Source organism: Ovis canadensis, chromosome 3 (genome assembly GCF_042477335.2).
Source record: "Ovis canadensis isolate MfBH-ARS-UI-01 breed Bighorn chromosome 3, ARS-UI_OviCan_v2, whole genome shotgun sequence".
NCBI classification, from domain to species: domain Eukaryota; kingdom Metazoa; phylum Chordata; class Mammalia; order Artiodactyla; family Bovidae; genus Ovis; species Ovis canadensis.
Window position 1 is genome coordinate 106,372,201 of NC_091247.1, and position 19,237 is coordinate 106,391,437.

Consider the following 19,237-nt stretch of genomic DNA (forward strand, 5'->3'; position numbering starts at 1 on the left):
CCAGTTTACACAGTGGGACGTGGGACGCCGGCCGAGCATTCCGTTGAGCATCTTCAGATGTGTGCCCCGGACTGCTGAAAGACAGAGTGCACTGTCAATGCAGAGGGACTTCCCACTTCCAGTGGTTAAGACTCTGTGCTTCCAGTACAGGGGGCACAGGTTTGATCCCTGGTTAGGAGTGTGGCTGGTAAAAAAAAGCGGGGAGGGAGGTGGCCAGAAAAGTAAAAATATAGTTAATTTCATTGCTGAACCTTTGAAAGAGAGGTAGCTCAAAAGGATAGAAAGCACTCAGGATGTACTCGAATGGTCGATTACAATTGGTCATGGTGCAGATTTTCAAAGGGTATAGTTATATCGTTCTTTATTTTAAAATCCTCTGGGGAAAAAAGGGTGAGTTGGAATGTAGATGAGACAAATACAGCATAATGTTGATAAGTATTGGTGCTGAGTGATAGTACATGGGAGTTCATTATATTGCTTTCTCTGTTGGAGAGAGAGAAAACTGTATTGTAGTTTCTCAAAAATGAAAAGTTTGAAAGGACAATATACAAAAGAATAAAGCAAAGACACGCATCTAGGGAGACATGTTGGGGGTGTTATTGCTCTCTGAGAAGTTTTAGTGATGTATAAGCACGTGTGTGTGTGTGTGTGTGCGCGCCTGCCCTAAACCAAATGAGGAAGAAAGGGTAAGGTGCTGCTAATGACTGGGTGTTGAAGCATTCCTGACTGTCAGAGGAGGCAGATCAGCTTCTTTGCTGCCAGTGGTGAGAGGGGTCTCTGTCTGGAAAAGGTGGTGTGGACTTGGGTGAGGGGCAGCTGAAGCCTGAGATCTGTGAAGGGAAGGAGAGCCCACTTTCCAGCCTCAGGGCCGTCAAGCCCTCTGAGACGGCTCCCCCAGGGCTGGGGAGAGAAAGCCCGGGCAGCTGTCCTTGTCTGTGAGGAGTCCTGTGGAAAGAGTGGAGAAGGCAATGGCACCCCACTCTAGTACTCTTGCCTGGAAAATCCCATGGACGGAGGAGCCTGGTGGGCTGCAGTCCATGGGGTCGCTAAGAGTCAGACACGACTGAGCGACTTCATTTTGACTTTTCACTTTCATGCATTGGAGAAGGAAATGGCAACCCACTCCAGTGGAGAATCCCAGGGATGGCGGAGCCTGGTGGGCTGCCGTCTATGGGGTCGCACAGCGTTGGATACAACTGAAGCGACTTAGCAGCAGCAGTGGAAAAGAGAGGTGCCAGAAGGAGCCTGGGCTGATGTTACTTCCGATTTCCCCAAGTGTGGACTCTGAAACCCAGGCTGTCTTGCTTAGCATTGGTCCTGGAAGGACAGAATCTAGAAAATCAAGCAGTGAAGAAACAGTGCTTGTTGGGACATAGCAAGGGTGCGCTAAGGATAGGTCAGTTGGCTAGTGCTTCGGTTAGGCAGTTAGGCAAATGTACAAAATTATTGCACGATGTATCTGAACTTCTTCAAGGTATTGGACAAGGCCTCTTGTTTCTTCTGGAGAGGATGGACAAACGTGAGCTGAAAAGAATAATTAGGTGAATTAAGAGCCGGTTTGAGTGTCTTTTTCCTCCTTTCTGTCATCACACCAGAGCTCTCATCATCTCTTGACTGGATTCTGGAGTCGTCTCCTAAGCATTTTCCTCTCCTGTGTTCCTTTCCAAGCCATTAAGTAGAGCAATTTTGATAAAATAAAGCTGTCCATTTTATTCTAAGGGCCAGCAAGCTCTTCCTGCAAAACCTACACAGGAGATATTGTTGACTTTGTTGGCTCTGTTGCAGCTTCTCAACTACTGTCCTAGGAGCGGAAAGATGCCACAGACAGCAAATGGACGTAGCTACATCCTCCAGTAAAGCTTTTATTTACAAAGCACATGTCAGGCCAGATTTGGCCTATAGGCTGTAGCTCATCAGTGCATTTTTCACCTTTTTTTTTGACATTTATTTATCTGGCTGTTCTGTGTCTTCGTTGTACAGCATGTTGGGGTCTTTAGCTGTGGCATGCAGACTTTTGGTTCTGTCACGTGTGATCTGATTTCCTGACCAGGGGTTGAGCCTGGGCCACCTGTACTGGGAGCAAGGAGTTTTAGCTACTGGAGCACCAGCGAAGTTCCACTCTTATTTTTTATTGTCATTGACTTCCCAGCAACTTTAGCAGAAAGACCAGACTCATGGCTGGCATAAAACCCAGGTGAATGGGCCACGCTTCTGTCCCAGTCTTACTTTGACCTCTCTAATTACATGCCTCGCTGCAGACCTGCCACACTTTCACGTCTTGCAGCATTTTTTTTTTTGGCCATGCCGTGAGGCATGCAGGATCTTACTTCCCTGACCAGGGATCGAACCCACACCTTCTGCAGTGGAAGCGCAGAATCTTAACCACTAGCCCGCCAGGGAAGTCCCGTTTTGCAGCATATTTTGCTTTTTCTCTTCCTTCACGCCGCTGCGTGTGCCATTTCCTTTGCTTTTCCGCTTTCCCTCCTCCGAACAGTAACTCCTACCCAGCCTTCACCTCCATCGAGTCCCTTGGACTGCATGGAGATCAAACCAGCCCATCCTAAAGGAAATCAGCCCTGAACACTGGAAGGACTGATGCTGAAGCTGAAGCGACAGTATTTTGGCCAGCTGACTCATTGGGAAAGATCCTGAAGCTTCAAAAGAATGAAGGCAGGAGGAGGAGGTTGACAGAGGATGAGATGGTTGGATGGCATCACTGACTCAGCAGATAGGAGTTTGAGCAAGCTCTGGGAAATAGTCAAGAACAGGGAAGCCTGGCGTGCTGTAGTCCATGGGGTTGCAAAGAGTTGGAGGCAACTTAGCAACTAAACCACAGCAACAACAGCCTTCAAACCCTGGTGTAGATGTTACCTCTGAGAAGCTTTTCCTGCCCCATGAGGTGTAGGTCGCTTTCCTTGCCATCCTGGGACACAGACGGTTTTCTCCAGCTCTTGCTGCATTCTGTCCTGCCCAAGTCCAGGCTTCACAAGGGCGGGGAACATGGTGTTTCTTTTCCTGTGACAACCACACAGTAGGAGTGGAAATCAGTAAACGACGGGGACAACCTGGAGAAAAGAGAGCTCTTGAGGACATTATGGTTTTCAAGTATTTACAGGACAGGAAGGGACTCTGGGCTTCCCTGCTGGTTCAGATGGTAAAGAATCTGCAATGCAGGAGGCCTGGGTTCGATCCCTGGGTCAGGAAGATCCCCTGGAGAGGTGAAGGTGAGGTGGGGTGAAGTCGCTCAGTTGTGTCCAACTCTTTGCGACCCCACGACTGTCGCCTACCAGGCTCTTCCATCCATGGGATTTTCCAGACAAGAGTACTGGAGTGGGGTTGCCATTTCCTTCTACAGAGGATCTTCCCGACCCAGGGATCGAACCTAGGTCTCCCACATTGTAGGCAGACGCTTTACCATCTGAGCCACCAGGGAAGTCTCCAGGTCAGGAAGATCCCCTGGAGAAGGGAATGGCAACTCACTCCAGTATTCTTGCCTGGAGAATTCCATGGATAGAGGAGCAAGCCTGGCAGGCTACAGTCCAGGGGATTGCAGAGAGTCAGACAAAAGTGAGTGACTGCTACTACTAAGGAGCTCTAGTTCTTTAGCCTCAAGCCAGGGAGTGAGAACAGAGGGGAGCTTGAGGAGACCGTGCCCCATAGAGCCGATCTGATACAGAGCGAGTTCTTCAGGAGGTGGAGAATCCCCTTCACCGAGGTTGCAAACAGCATTAGATTAGATGACCTTTAAATTTAAATATGGCTAATTCGTCTGAGGTCAGAAAATAGTTGTACATAGTACATGTGTAGAGTCTTGGCGACAGGTGTCCAGGTGGACCCAGAGCAAATGGTTTTCCTTCTTCCCCGTCAGCCCGGGGGTTACTGATATTTGCGGAGTTGATATCTGCGATTAAGAGGACTCTGGCTCGCCTCCTGGTGATCATCGTGAGCTTGGGATACGGCATCGTAAAGTAAGTGGAAAAGACACCTCACCTCCACCCTGTAATCACGTCCATCTCCATGATAACCCCTGTGAAACTGGACAGGGAAATACCTGCCAGGATGTGTTTTTTAAGGGACTTTAAATTCTTGAATCAAGTAATTATTCGGGCGCGTCAGGCCTCAGTTGTGGCAGTTGGGGCCTTTGTTGCAGCTTAGGCTGCTCTAAGGTGAGGGCTCCAGAGCGCACGGGCTCTCTAGTTGTGGCACAGGCTTAGTTGTCCCGAGGCATGTAGGATCTTAGTTCCCCGACCTGGGATCGAACTCGTGGTCCACCTCTGCATTGAAAAGTGGATTCTTAACCACGGGACCCCCAGGGCAGTGCCTTTAATGGATTTCCATGCGCTGGCTGTTTTGTGTGTGCATGCTCAGTGGCCTCAGTTGTGAGCGACTCTTTGCGAGCCTACGGACTGCAGCCTGCCAGGCTCCTCTGTCCATGGGATTCTCCAGGCAAGAATACTGGAGTGGGGTGCCATTTCCTCCTCCAGGGGATCTTCCCAACCCTGGGATCGAAAGCATGTCTCTTATCTCTCCACTCTCCTGCATTGGCAGGCAAATTCTTTACCACTAATGCCACCTGGGAACTCCTGCTGGTTTGTACTTTCCTCAAATAAAGATACTTTTTATAATTAGATGAATAATCAACTTTAAGGATAATGGAAAATTTTAAATGATTCTTGAAGCTCAGTTCATTTTCTTTTTCCTAGGCGGCACAGTTAGGTGTTATGTTTGTTTGAGATATTGTAAGAGAGCATGCTCTGATGAAACACCAGGTCAGCAGAATTTTTGTCTGAAGCCTGGCTATCCCCTGCAGATCCTATCAAGATCTTTTCTCCCTCTTACCTTTGAGTCCCTGGTTGTGAACAGGAAGGAGTCTGTTCCCTAAGACTCTGATTCCCAGAAGCTCAAACCTTCACACTGAACCACAGCTACATCTTTTTTTCTTTTAGTATTTCTTTATTTATTTGGCTGTGGTGGATCTTAGTTGTGGCATGTGAACTCTTCGTTGCAGCATGTGAGATCGAGTTCCCTGACCAGGGATCAAACCTGGGCCTTGGCATTGCATGCGCTAAGTCCTAACCACTAGACACCAGGGAATCCTGGAAATTTCAGTTCTATTTTCAAATTGCCAGTTGCTAAAAACCATCATCTTTGCATATTCCTGACTCAGTTATACTTTCAAAGAGTCCAAACTGTTATTTTAATTCTTTTTAATTTGAAGAATGAAAGCTGAAGTCTGTTAGGACTGTTGTTTGGAGGTATTGAGAGAGAAAGCGGTGGGATTTGGTTTCCTGACATCCTGCTCTTTCTCTGCACACGTCATAGAATCAATCAGTGGATTATCTCTGACAAAACACATCTCAAAATGGTTTACAATGTATGTTCGTGAAAGACTTAAACAATTAGTTCTGCCAGTGACCCTTAGAAGTTGGCACTAACTAGGTTTCATCAATCTTCTCATCCATTCTGTAGACATAGTACTTGGGTTATGTTAATTATACTGCTTGGATTTCAGCAGCAAAATCTCCTGGTCTCAGAAATGTTGCCTCCAGAGTTCCCTGGTGGTCCGGTGGTTAAGAATCTGCCTTGCAGTGCAGGGGACGCCAGTTCAATCCCTGGTCCAGGAAGATCGCATGTGGTGCAGCACAGCTAAGCCCGTGCTCCGCAACTACTGAGCCAGGAGCTGCAGCTGCTGAGCCCTTACTCCGCACCTGCTGAAGCCCGCGAGCCCTGGAGCCTGTGCTCTGCAACGGAAGCCTGTACATCACAACTAGAGAGGAGCCCTTGCTCTCCGCAGCTAGGGCAAGCCCAAGCTCAGCAACAAAGACCCAGTGCAGCCATAAATAAATAATTTTTTTTAAATGTTGTTTCACAGGCATTGATACAGTTTCAAGTCCTAGAGGAGGAGGCCTGTTTTTCCTGAGCCTGTTTCTGCCTTGTTCCCAGGGAATAACCCTGCTTTAAACAGAGCCCCTCTATGGTGGGAGCTGACAGATGTGATTGGACAGTGACGTCCTTGGTGCTGGGAGCAGGGCTAGCTACTGTACTCAGATGTGCTTAACCTTTTTCTTTTTTCCTGTTTCCTTCTCCTCATTCCAGGCCTCGTCTAGGAACCGTCATGCACCGGGTCATTGGATTGGGGGTTCTTTATTTTATCTTTGCGGCTATTGAAGGCGTGATGAGAGTCATTGGGGTAAAAACTACATCATTCCACTTGCATTTTTTTTTGTTGTTGCTGTGAAATACTTTACTTTCTTATCTCCTGAGATGAATTTTTAAAGATAGGAAATTTGTGAAAAAGGCCCAATTTTGAGTACCCTGCCCCACACCCCGTGGACTATTTCTCTTTTTTAATATGTCCTGAAAGCAAAAGGCTAACCAGAGCACTTTTTAAAATGATATGGTTATGAAGGCACCACCTGGTGTCATCCTAGGAATTATTAATAGTCCCATCTCACAAGCGTTCATGGTTATTCTTTATGAAGAGTGTTTATCTTTATCATTATACGGTCTGAACACGTTCGTTTCTCCCTTAACCCTGTGTTTAAACGTGTGAGTGAGCAGAAAGTTAACTTTACCTTCTGAGCACACAGACATTACACGTCATCGTTATTTTAAGTGTCAGGCACTTGCCCATTTTCCCTGACTCTGGTGGGCTCAGTATCGAGGGGATTCAGTGGCCCTGCTCTTGGGGGAACCAGGAAGAGGCAGTGTTCTAGGGAGGAATGGCTCAGGCAGCCAGGGCAGTGGTAGTTTACCGCAGAGCAGAGCGAGTGTTTGTATCTGCGAAGACCCCTAGATGTCTAGCTCTTGGTTTTCCTTCATAGTATGTTTGATGAAGACTTAGTGATTAAGGAGCTTATTATATTTTTGTTTGATTCAGAGAACTGTGTGAATTTTTACTCAAAAAATTCACAAAAAAAATTTTTACTCAAAAAATTTTTACTTTTGGGTTAGATAGTGAAATTAGACCATTGTACACAGAGTGAATAACCTGTAAATTGCCACATACGTTTACTTCACATAGTTTGATCTGATGTTTTAAAGCCGGGCATTTGTCCAATAATGTTAAAAACCTCACCCTTCTTCCAGTGTCTTTGACATATGTGCATTCTGGGTTAGAGACATCTCTCTTCATCTCTGACTCCTTGAAAGGTGCATTTATTATTACTTCTACATAATAGTGAAGAACTTTCTATTTACATATATTATTCATAGAAAGCTTATCTTTGCTGGGAAGAAAATAGAAAGGATAAACATCCCACGGATAGATGACGTATTTCTTTAAACTTTGACATGGTCAGCATCTCAGATGTGGCAGTTTTGGGTGTGATTCTCTGTCAGCTCTTGAGTAGCGTATGTATCCAGTCTGTGGTTTCAGCTCCTTTTCCTTATTTTGCCTTTTTCACATCCTTTCATTTGCGAGGGGAAGAGGAGGAGCCCATTGCTTTAGGAGCCATGGCTGCAGGTTTGGTGAGGAGAGGGCAGAGAGAGAAATGGTTGACCTGAGTTGGGTGGGACATGCTGTGTTTTATTTGCCACTGCATAATGGCAGTTTTACGTTATCTCTAGGCAGGCTGATGACAAACTAACATTTGTGGCTACTAAAACAGATAAATTCCATGTGCTCAAATACAGTTCTGTTAGGCAGTAAAGTCTTTTATATAGCCTTTTATAAAATGATGAGAGGAGATGAGCTGTTTTTCTTCATCAGATGATTATTATAATGAAATTATTATAATGAAATTTTTACGTTCAGATTTTTTCCCTATTTTTATCTTTCAGGGTTCTAACCATTTAGCTGTTGTCCTTGGTGACATTATTTTAGCCCTTATTGACTCCGTTTTTGTATGGTTCATATCCTTTACTGTGTCCTAAAATAGTCTGTTGTTGTGTCATCAAAATCATATTATTTTTAATTTGTAATGATAGCAGAGAGACATATATTATGCGTTATAGGAATTTACTTGAAGATGAAAAAGTAACAATTCATCAATTAAAAAATATCTTTATTTTTTCCATTAGTTTAGCAAACTTAAATGAACGCACTGAGGAATCAGGTAGAGCAGACAAATACTTAACTAGGAACAACATAGCAATAGCAATTGCCATCTTACAGAGGTGCTGTGCAAACAGGAAGGATAGATTAGTTGCAGGCTGACAGTCCAGAAAGGCTTCAGGGAGATGGTGACATTTAAATTGAGACTGCATGGACACAGGGAAACTTACTAGGGGAAGAATTAGGGTTTCCCGGAGGGAACTAGTGGTAAAGAACCTGCCTGCCAGTGCAGGAGACATAAGAGATGCAGGTTTGATCCCTGAGTTGGGAAGATCCCCTGGAGGAGGGCATGGCAACCCACTCCAGTGTTCTTGCCTGGAGAATCCCGTGGACAGAGGAGCCTGGTGGGCTACAGTCCACAGGCTCACAGAGTCAGACACGACTGAAGCAACTTGGCTTGCACGCACAGGAAAAGAACTGGGGAAAAGCCTTCTGGGAAGATATGAGGGGACCAAATCGTTGGGAGCAAGAAAATACAGAGACAGTGGTAGAATATCTCAAACCAGCGTGCCTGTAAGTACCACGTGTGGGGGAATCTTAGAAGGTGGGCCAGAAGGGAAAGACCGAAGGACAGGCTTCAGAGTTCAGAGTTCTCCGAAGGTGGAAGGTATCGAGGAGCTGAAGCTGCACAGGTGAATGGCATGATCAGATCTTCCAAGAGAGAACTCAAGGGTGACTTTCTAAAACTGTGTCAGAGGACTTGTGGTCCAGTGATTAAGACTTTACCTGAAACCTGGGCAGGCAGAACTGCAGGGGAGGTGACCTAGCTCCTGGGCTTCCCTGGTGGCCTGCCAATGCTGGAGACTCAGGTTTGATCCCTGGGTCAGGAAGATCCCGCGGAGGAGGAAATGGCAACCTACTCCAGTGTTCTTGCCCGGAGGATCCCGTGGACAGTGGAGACTGGCGGGCTGGAGTCCATGGGGCCATTAAGAGTTGGACACGACTGAGCAACTGCGCACACGCGCAAGCTAGCTACTAGAAGGGCTCAGCGTTACCATCGCCAGCCTTCATGTCTTTTCTTCTGTCATTGCATGTTTAGAAAATGAGCTTAAGATATCTGTTCGGTTTGGAATTATCTTATTTCTAAGCTTGGGTATGCTTATGTGAGGGAGCTTGTGTTCCTCCATCAACTACTTGAGCTACAGACTTTGCATTTTAAAAACCTGTGTTATCTTTTCTTCTGGTCATTTACACGTGTGTTTCAAAGAATTCTTACTCTTAACCACCCACAAGGTAGTTCATTGGGAAAAACACACAGTCATGCAAATTGGCCCCAAATTCCAGAGAAAAGTGGTTATAAAGGCTCTAATTCCATCTGGATTTGAATGAGGGTAACTTGCCAGCTTTATGGACAAATTTGGCTTTGGTCCAATACGTCATGAGCCAGATTCAGGTGGGGAGATACAGAAAATAAAGAGAAAGATTTAGCTTGCTCAATTATTGATATTTTTAATAAAGGTGTTAGAGATCAAAGTCATAAAGATACCCAGAAATTGAAATTCTCTTGGTTTGCATTTTATGGTGAGAGAAAAGAAAGTTCAACCTGAATTTTTGATGTCTGCTCTTAGACTGCTATTCGGTAGTTTTCATTACTGAGATGAAGAGTCCACTTTCTCTGTATACAGAGGTAGTGGGTTTCCTAAATGATTACCAATGACAAGCAAAGAAGCAGGACCACATCCTGACAGAATCAAGTGCTGGAATCTTGACCATGCTTCCTTTGCTTTCGATGAACCTAATCTAGCTGCTTCTGTAAGAATCTGATTCTACCTACAGTAATAGAAGAAATAGCCTGAAAATGCTGAAAAGCTGTTGCCTCCTGCCTCTCTTTTCCTGCTTGTTTGTTTTATTTTATTTTTTTGCTCTTTTGCTGCAGGCAAATGATTCTGACCTTGTGCTTCTGGCCAGCCTCCCTCTGTCTCTTCTTGACTCTGGCTTGTGCTGGTGGATATCCTTTTCCAACCACAGCAGCAGCGCATGCAAGGTGACTCTCCCGTCAGGATGGTGGGGCCTGCGTGCTTTCATTACTCCTTTAAAAGTATTCGGTCTTGATCGTGTTTATTGAATAACATGTATTTCCATGTCTGTAAGTCCTGACAGCAACCTTAATTGGTTGAATTGTGTTCTGATAGAAATTGATCTTCTGTTGCAACTTAATGGGTCATTTGTTGTTACTCATTCGCTAAATTGTGTCCAACTCTTTGTGACCCCGTGGACTGCAGCACACCAGACTTCCCTGTCCTTCACCATCTCCCAGAGTTTGCTCAAACTCACATCCATTGAGTTGGTGATGCCATCCAACCATCTCATCCTCTGTCTCCCCTTCTCCTCCTGCCCTCAGTCTTTCCCAGCATCAGGGTCTTTTCCAGTGAGTCAGCTCTTCGCATCAGTGGTAAAGAACATGCCTGCAATGCAGGAGACACAGGTTTAATCCAGGGTTAGGAAGATCCCCTGGAGGAAGGCATGGCAGCCCACTCCAGTATGCTTGTTGGGAGAATCCTATGGACAGAGGAGCCTGGCAGGCTATGGGTTCACGGGATCACAAAGAGTTAGACATGACTGAGCGACTGAACACAGAAAAATTGAAGAGCAGCTTTGATAGTTTTAGGACTAAAATGAAGTTTTTGATTAATGAAGTATTGGGAATTTGAAGAGGAGGCATAAATCTAAAATCTGCCACTTGCATTCATTCCCCTTTGCTCAGCTCTGTGATGTATGTTCAGTGGGTGATCCCTACACAGGCTGCAGAGAAAGCTGCTTGTGTTTACAGAGCTCTGGCTTGAGCACAGCCTCATGGCTGAGGAGCTGGTGGACAGGCCTCTCTCTACTTCTTCGTATCTGACAAAGTCGCTGTTTACCTGAGCTCTGTGCTCCTGGAAAATAGCCACCCTTAAGACAGCCTCCATGGAGAAGGAAATGGCAACCCACTCCAGTATTCCTGCCTGGAGAATCCCATGGATGGAGGAGCCTGATAGGCTACAGTCCATGGGGTCACAAAGAGTTGGACACCACTGAGTGACTTCACTTTCACTTTCACCAAAAAGAAATATAGTCTCCTATTCACTTCCTGCAGGTCCTCCTTTAGGACATCTGCATGTCTAGTCACTTTTTATGTAGTCATGTAGGACCTATAGCCTTATTTCCCCAATTTTAGAAATAGAATTTTTTTATATGTAGGTTTCCTGTCTAAAATTTTAACATTCTGTTCATCTTGTTTTTGCTAATTTGATACCACTGCTGTGAGCTTTAGCTGCAATTTCTTTTTCAAGAAATTTCATTTCTTTGTTGCTTATTTGTATAACTTTGAAATAAATCTCTTACTCCTTAGACTAGAAGAGTAGACCTCTGTGAATGTCATCTCCCCTTTCATAAGTGAATTCTAACTTGTCAGTAAAATATTTTATGTTCATTTAATGCTTAAGTGAAGCTGTTGAGTTGATGAAATCTTTACTACATTTGGAAAAAAAAAAAAAAAAAAGACAGCCTCTACCCTTTGGTGTTTGGGAAAAGGCTTAAAAGCTGCCTTTCCCCATAGGACTTCAGTGAGCTTCCCAGGTGTTCCCTTGTTTACTTACAACAAGGCTAGACACAAACCTGTGTACCTACTGACTAATCTGGACAAAATGTCAGACTGCACCTAATTGACTAAGCCTTCACCTTCCCCCAGGTCCCTGAGCTTTCATCCACCCATAGCCCTCTTTCACAGCCCTTCCTGAGAACCTACAGACCTCAAGGAAAGTCATAACCCCGAGCAACTGACCCATCAGGCCACCCCCTTCCCACACCTGCCACTCTCGAGTCCTGTTACACCTCCTTACAAAAGCAAAGGGCTTCCCTGATGGCTTAGTGGTGAAGAACCCGCCTGCCAATGCCAGAGATGCAGGTTTGAACCCTAGGTCGGGAAGATCCTCTGGAGAAGGAAATGCAACCCACTCCAGTATTCTTTCCTGGAAAATCCCATGCACAGAGGAGTCTGGCCGGCTACAGTCCATGGGATCGCATAAGAGTCGGACACGACTTCCAACTAAGCAACAACAACAGTAATAAAAGCAAAGCCCTTCCCTGCCTGACCTTTGGGACTCCTACAGATCTTACAGTCAGAATATTCTCCATATTGCAGTAATCTCTTGAATAAATTCTCTCCTTACCTAAGTCCAGATTTGTTTTACTTGACATATTTCAATTTTTTTAAATTTATAACATGGAATTGACAGATGACATGACTTCTTAATTATGATCATTCAGAGGGGAGAATGAGAATAGACCAGAAACAAAAAAATAAGAAAGAAATGGAGACAGAAAACCACGCGCCGAATGCCATGCCCTGGTGGCACCTGTACCTAGCATTTAGTGTGGGTCCTGCTCTGTCCTGTGTTTCGAGAGCTTGGCATTGAAGGAGCACAGCACAGGTCTTGACCCTTACGTTCTTCTTCCTTGAAGTTTGTTTACAACAAAATCTGTAATAAAATTGCTATCGTGATTATACGTTAGTGGAGAAGACATTTTCTGTGTTTTTATTAGTTTTAAATTATAGGAACTCTGTGTAGCAGTAGTTTTGGAAATGTGGCAGATTCTTATTTTGTTTTGTAATCTTAACTATGTATTATTATTTAAAATGTTTCCCTTAACTCTTTTTCACATTTTTATAAGTTTGGCACAAACTATGAAGACTCTCAGGCTAAGAAAGAACACAGTAAAATTTTCTTTATACAGGCACTTTACAAATACCCTGGTCTTTGCCATACTGGGTAAGTTATCTGATTTTTCTTTTAGAATAAGTTAGTTAGTATTGTATATGTTCCTTCAGAGGTTGACCTTTTTTTTTTTTGGTGTGTTTCAGCATCTGTAGTGTTTATGGTGTGGACAACTAAGACGTTTAGGTTTGCAAAATGTCAATCAGTAAGTATAATCTTCCTATGTAAACAGTTTTCATTTTTAATTGTACTGTTTTATTTTGTGTAAGTTTGGAGAGTTTAGTTTGTGTTTGTAGACCAAGATAATTGTAATAGAGATATTCCATTGACTTGGAATTATTTTGTGCAGGATTAGAAAAACATTTGTCTGCTTTAAACAAGTCTGGAACAAAGTTCCTCCTAAATGTCCGTTTCCAATTATGCCCTTTTCTCAGTTTCTTTTGTTGTATTCTGGAAAGGAATCCTCTCCCTGAATTGTCTAAGGTAACAGGAAGTCATTTTCTTCCAGCACACAGTGTGATTGGGTTGCTTTGTATCTAAGTGGGATTCTAAATCTTAAGTCTGACATGTTTCTAGGATTTTATACATGTTTATAGTATACTCATCATGAACATTCAGGAGGTATTCTCCTTGGATTCTCTAGTTAGAAGATACATTTCTTAGACTGAAAATCTAAAAGGCCCTTGTGGGGATTCCTTGATTTGGAAGTAGCCTCTAGTTCTGTATTGGTGGTTGTTCAGTTGCCAAGTCTGACTCTGCGACCCCGTGGACTGCAACGCACCAGGCTTCCCTGTCCTTCACCGTCTTTCAGTTTGCTCAGACTCATGCCCTTTGAGTCAATGATGCTGTCCAACCATCTCATCTTCTGTTGCGCCCCTTCTCCTGCCCTTATTCTTTCCCAGCCTCAGGGTCTTTTCCAGTGAGTCAGCTCTTCCAATCAGGTGGCCAAAGTATTGGAGCTTCAGCTTTAGCATAAGTCCTTCCAATGAATATTCAGGGTTGATTTCCTTTAGGATTGACTGGTTTGATCTTCTTGCTAGTTCTATATAATGATAAAGAGCCCTGTGAAAACCCTGGACTTTTGCTGCCTTAGGGAAGATTTCATAAGAAACTCTTCTTGTCTAGAAAATAAATTAATTGACCTCTGAAGCCCCTTTCAGCTCTAATTCTTTTCATGATACTGTTTAATTTGTTAGGGTTTTATTCATTGGATTGATTATAAGGCTCAACTGAGCATTAATATGGGGTTTAAGATAGAATTTCTTAGTTTTTATGTTTCTTGAAAAAATGTGCTCATTTTTTTTGGAGACTTACTGGTTGGAAGGGTTTCATTAGTACTTGTCATTATATACTATTTCAGTGGGAAATCTGTTTATCAAAAATTAACTTTTCCTGTTTGAATCATCCTTGTTATAGGATTGGATGGAGCGCTGGGTTGATGATGCATTTTGGAGCTTCCTTTTCTCACTAATTCTTATTGTAATAATGTTTTTGTGGAGACCATCAGCAAATAATCAGAGGTACCTTACATAGTTGGGCAAGGATTTTGTTCATCTTCTGCTACAATGTTAGAAAAGCATTACAGAAACCAGAGAAGTAGTCGTTGCTGTTAAGAGGTATACAGTCAAGTGGGGAGACAAACATAACAAAAGGAAGGCAGTGAAAAGAGAGAGATAAGGGGGAAGACAGGGGTCTCCCTGCTGGAAGAGGGAAGAGGGGGCCCTGGAATGACTGGTTCAGGTGTAAACTGAACATTGAATAGGTTTAAACACTAGTAAAACTACTCCTTGTTTTTTATTTAGATATGCCTTCATGCCTTTAATAGATGATTCTGATGATGAAATTGAAGAATTCATGGTAACGTCTGAAAATTTAAGTGAGTGATATGTTTTCTTACTAAATAACCATTGTATAAATTGTAACAAAGAAATACTGTGTCTCTATTTGTGATGCAAGGTCAGCAACACTTTTTTTCCTGTAAAACATTTTTAAGACTGTATCGGAGGAAAGCTCTGTTACAGTAGACAGTCACAAGAAGGAAAGTCAGTAATGAAATTTTCCAGATTGTTCCTGTAGTTGGAGCTTTTGTTTGCTCTTCATGTGGAAGTATTGAAGTCAGTACACTTGTTTTCCGCAAGACTGATTTGGCATATATTGTACTTAGCTCCCAAATAATACTGATCTTCTTAATGATTGCTAAATTTCTCACAGCAGAGATCTTAAAATTCAGTGTGTTGGTTTTGGCTCCAAAAATGATGGAATGAATTGTATTGGACAATCTTCCTGCTGATAGCTAGAATAAACTCTGGACAGAATTTTTTTTAATTAATTGTTTAAAGGCACTGGAGAGCAATGAAAGGCAGGCAGAAACTGGAGGAACTTTCATGTTGAAAGAAAAGAGCCGCACTTAATAAGTTCCACGTTTATAGAGCTTTAGTCCAGAGTGTCTGCCCAGTCAATGAGACAGGCTAGAGCTCAAGCAGATAGGCGTGATCTCAGTGATGCAAGGAATTGGAGAGTAAAGCTTGAGGCTGTAAGAATGCCTGGAAATTGAGGGGAGAAATCCAGAAAAGAGAGCCACGAAGGAAGAAATTCCACAGTCTTTAAAAAGTCTCTCTAATCTTGTCTGATGCCTGAAAGGGGCATTTTGAGACTCCAAAAGGCCAGGGGGGAAACAATAGCTGTTTGGCTAAGAAGCAGAACAGAAATTTCAGCACATGCCCACTGCAGAGTTTGAAATTCAAATCTCAACAAGTTAAAAGTGCTTGGGTAAATCCCTTGGGTTTTCCATTAAAACCCCAAAAGGACTACTCCTTAGAAATAAAGACCACAGTCTGGGACCACTGAAATTTACCCTAGTACTAGAGCTAAACTGAAATAAATCCTAATAAAATCTGAAAGCATGTCCCCCAAAGATTAAAGTGATTGAGCCATAATCTGAATGCCTTCTGGAACAAAACACTTCTCAGAGATAAGGGAATCCAGAATCTACAAGATACCATTCTCAATGTCCCATATACAATGATAGATTACTAGTCAGGGAATGAAACTGGAAACTGTGACCCATAGTTAAGGAAAAAATCAGTCAATAGTTATCTAGAAATGGCCCAGATGGTACAATTAACAAGAAAGATTTCAAAAATAATTGTTATAAATATGTTAAAGAATCTATGGTACTTTCAAACTGTGATGCTGGAGAAGACTATTGAGAGTTCCTTGGATAGCAAAGAGATCAAACCAGTCCCTCCTAAAGGAAATCAACTCTGACTATTCATTGGAAGGACTAATGCTGAAGCTGAAGGTCCAGTACTTTGGCCACCTGATGCAAAGAACTGACTCATTGGAAAAGACCCTGATGCTGGGAAAGATTGAGGACAAGAGGAGAAGGGGGCGACAGAAGATTAGATGGTTGGATGGCATCACTGTCTCAATAGATGGGAGTTAGAGAAAACTCTGGGAGATGGTGAAGGATAGGGAAGCCTGGTGTGCTACAGTCCATAGGGTTGCAAAGAGTCGGATACAACCTAGTGACTGAACAACAACAACAAAGAACCTATAGGAATAGATTGGTGAAGGCAAGAGGAATTTCAGGAGAGACATGGAAACTAAAAAAAAGAAGAACCAAATAAAAATACTAAATAAAGAATATCGGAAAGAAGGTGGAAGTGAAGTCACTCAGTCGTGTCCAACTCTGTGACCCTGTGGACTAGCCCACCAGGCTCCGCCATCCATGGGATTCTCCAGCCAAGAATACTGGAGTGGGGTGCCATTTCCTTCTCCAGGGGATCTTCCCAACCCAGGGATTGAGCCCAGGTCTCCCGCATTGCAGGCAGGTGCTTTACCCTCTGAGCCACCAGGGAAGCAGAACATCTGAAGTAAATCCATAAAATAGGATTAACAGTAGACAAGTAAATTGGATACAATCAAGTAATAGTGAGCATCTGTAGACAAAGGAAGAGAAATTTTTCAAACTGAAAACCAGAGACAAGAGGCTAGAAACAAAATGAACTAACTTCTATGACCAGAAAGACAGTATGAAGCAGTCTGCTGCTGCTAAGTCATGTCAGTTGTGTCCGACTCTGTGCGACCCCTTAGGCGGCAGCCCACCGGGCTCCTGTCCCTGGGATCCTCCAGGCAAGAACACTGGAGTGGGTTGCCATTTCTTTCTCCAGTGCATGAAAGTGAAAAGGGAAAGTGAAGTTGCTCAGTCATGTCTGACTCTTTGGGACCCCATGGACTACAGCCTTCCAGGCTCCTCCGTCCATAGGATTTCCCAGACAACAGTACTGGAGTGGGTTGCCATTGCCTTCTCCGATTAAGCAGTCTAACTGGTACATAATTGAGCTCTAAAAGAGGAGAGAATGAGGCATAAAGAATATTTGAAAAAATATTGGCCAGAAGATTTCCAAAATTGATCAAGAAACAAAAATGAAACTGACTGAAGGAAAAGCACTGAAAGTAGTACATACATGGAGAAATATAAAAAGTCACTATTAAAAAAAAAGAAGCTTTTAAAAGTCAACTAACTTTTTGTAGCAAAAATAATAACATGAGATTTATAACATATGTAGACATGAAGTAAATAAAATCAATATTGTATTATAGTTCTTAATAAAGTAGTAAAGCAAATTGCAGTTTGAATAGTAAAGCAAAATAGACTTCAGTAACCTATTTTGATAATTAAAATAAATGCAAGTGGGCTAAATACTCAATAGGAAGAGATTGTCAGATTGTTAAAAAAAATATATGAAACTCAGCTGTGTGATGTTTACAAGAGACACCTCAAAAATGTCACAGAAAGGTTGAAAGTATGGAAAAAGGTAAACCGTGTAAACACTAAGCATCAGAAAGCTAGTGTGGCTGTGTAGTGCCACTTCCCAACGATAAAAGGATGAGTCTATCAAGGAGACATAGTAGTCCTAAATGTGTATATGTCTGAGGACAATTCTGTCAAAGTTTGACTCACGAATTTTGAAGCTGTAAAGAAAGATACAAATAAGTTGATATTTTAACACTTTCTCTTGAGTGATTAATAAGACATGAAGACATATGTGTAACAATGTACAAGAACTGAGTAAGGCCATTGACCTTATTGATTTGATTGATATTTATTGAACATTACATTTAGCAACTGAACAATAAGTGTTCAAGTCTCCCTTACGTAAAATAACCCATGTGAGTGGCCATTAAAAATGTCTCCATGTATTTCAGTAGTTGCAATCACAGAGTATGTTTATGGTCACAGTGGTTAAATTAGATACATAACAGTATATCTACAAAATAATCAAATGTTTAGAAATTAAATAATACATTTCTAAGTAACTCATGGATCGAAGGAATGTTAAAAGTATTTCATAATAAAATGATAATAAAAACAAAACATCACATTTTATAGGATGCAACTAAACCAATTCTTAGAAAATTAATAGCTCTCAGTGTCTATATTACCAAGAAAAAAAAGACATAAAATCAGTGATGATACGTTTCCATCTTGAGAAGCTAGTAAAACAGTGGCAAATTAAACTGGAGTAGTTAGAAGGAAGGAAATAATAAAGTTAACTGTCTGCCTCAGTGAAATAGAAAACAGAGAGAAAGAGAGAAAATCAACAAAGCCAAATGTAGTTTCTTTTAGAAAAGATTACTAAAAATGGATTAGCCTCTAGGTAATCTAAACCAGAAATAGAGACAAACAATATAGCAAGACAAATTTCCAACACTGGAAAAATAGATAAGACATTATTATAGTAAGAAAGTAGGTAAGGGATATTATGAAGAAATTGGGCATTTGGATAAAATGGACAAATTCCTTGAAAAATACACTTAAGAAACTACCCTAATCTAATCCTGTGCCACTAAATTGAAATAGCCCTATATCTCTTAAGGAAATTGGATTGAAGTTTAAAATCTTCCCATAAAGCACCAGACCCGAATGGCTTAACTAACCTTCAGATACTTAAGGAAGAAACATTCTAATCTTACACAAATTCTTCAGAACATAGAGATGGTAAGAATACTTCCTAAAAGGCCAGCACAACTCAAATGCCAAAATCTAACAAAGACAGAAAAAGTTACAGACCAATATCAGTTATGAGTAGAGACATAATATTTCCTTAAAAACATGAGTAAATAAAGTCTAGCACAGTATTGAAAGGTCATTGTTGTCAAGTGGACTTTACTCCAGAGTTGCAAGCCTGTTTTAACATTTGGAAATCAATCAATGTAATTCAACTAAAAAATAAGGAAGATGACATGATTATCTCAGTAGGTACAGAAAGACATATCACAGAGTTCAGTACCTACTCATTTTATTTTTATATAAAAGCAATCCACTTAGCAAACAAATTACAGAATAGTGTGAAAAAACTCCACACCTGAAATTATACTTAGTGGTGAAATGGTGAATTTTCTCCCAAGACTGGAAACCAGGTACAGAGATAACTGCTTACCACTGTGACTCAACTTCAGAACAGGAGGTCAGGAAAGGCAA

General features: G+C 42.3%; 1 protein-coding gene across 6 annotated transcripts in view; it reads left to right on the forward strand.

The window, feature by feature from the left end:
- TMEM87B (transmembrane protein 87B) overlaps positions 1-19,237 on the forward strand; it is a 50,185-nt gene that overhangs the window by 18,867 nt on the left and 12,081 nt on the right. For 3 of the 6 annotated variants that reach the window (XM_069583999.1, XM_069583997.1, XM_069584001.1), the window contains 7 exons: positions 3,869-3,968; positions 6,097-6,190; positions 7,783-7,854; positions 12,696-12,804; positions 12,897-12,955; positions 14,167-14,270; positions 14,553-14,626. In XM_069583999.1, coding sequence (XP_069440100.1) covers positions 3,869-3,968; positions 6,097-6,190; positions 7,783-7,854; positions 12,696-12,804; positions 12,897-12,955; positions 14,167-14,270; positions 14,553-14,626 — 612 coding nt within the window. Of the gene's footprint in view, positions 1-3,868; positions 3,969-6,096; positions 6,191-7,782; positions 7,855-9,932; positions 10,005-12,694; positions 12,805-12,896; positions 12,956-14,166; positions 14,271-14,552; positions 14,627-19,237 lie in introns of all 6 variants that reach the window. The other 3 variants (XM_069584000.1, XM_069583998.1, XR_011255806.1) reach the window with 2 other exon arrangements.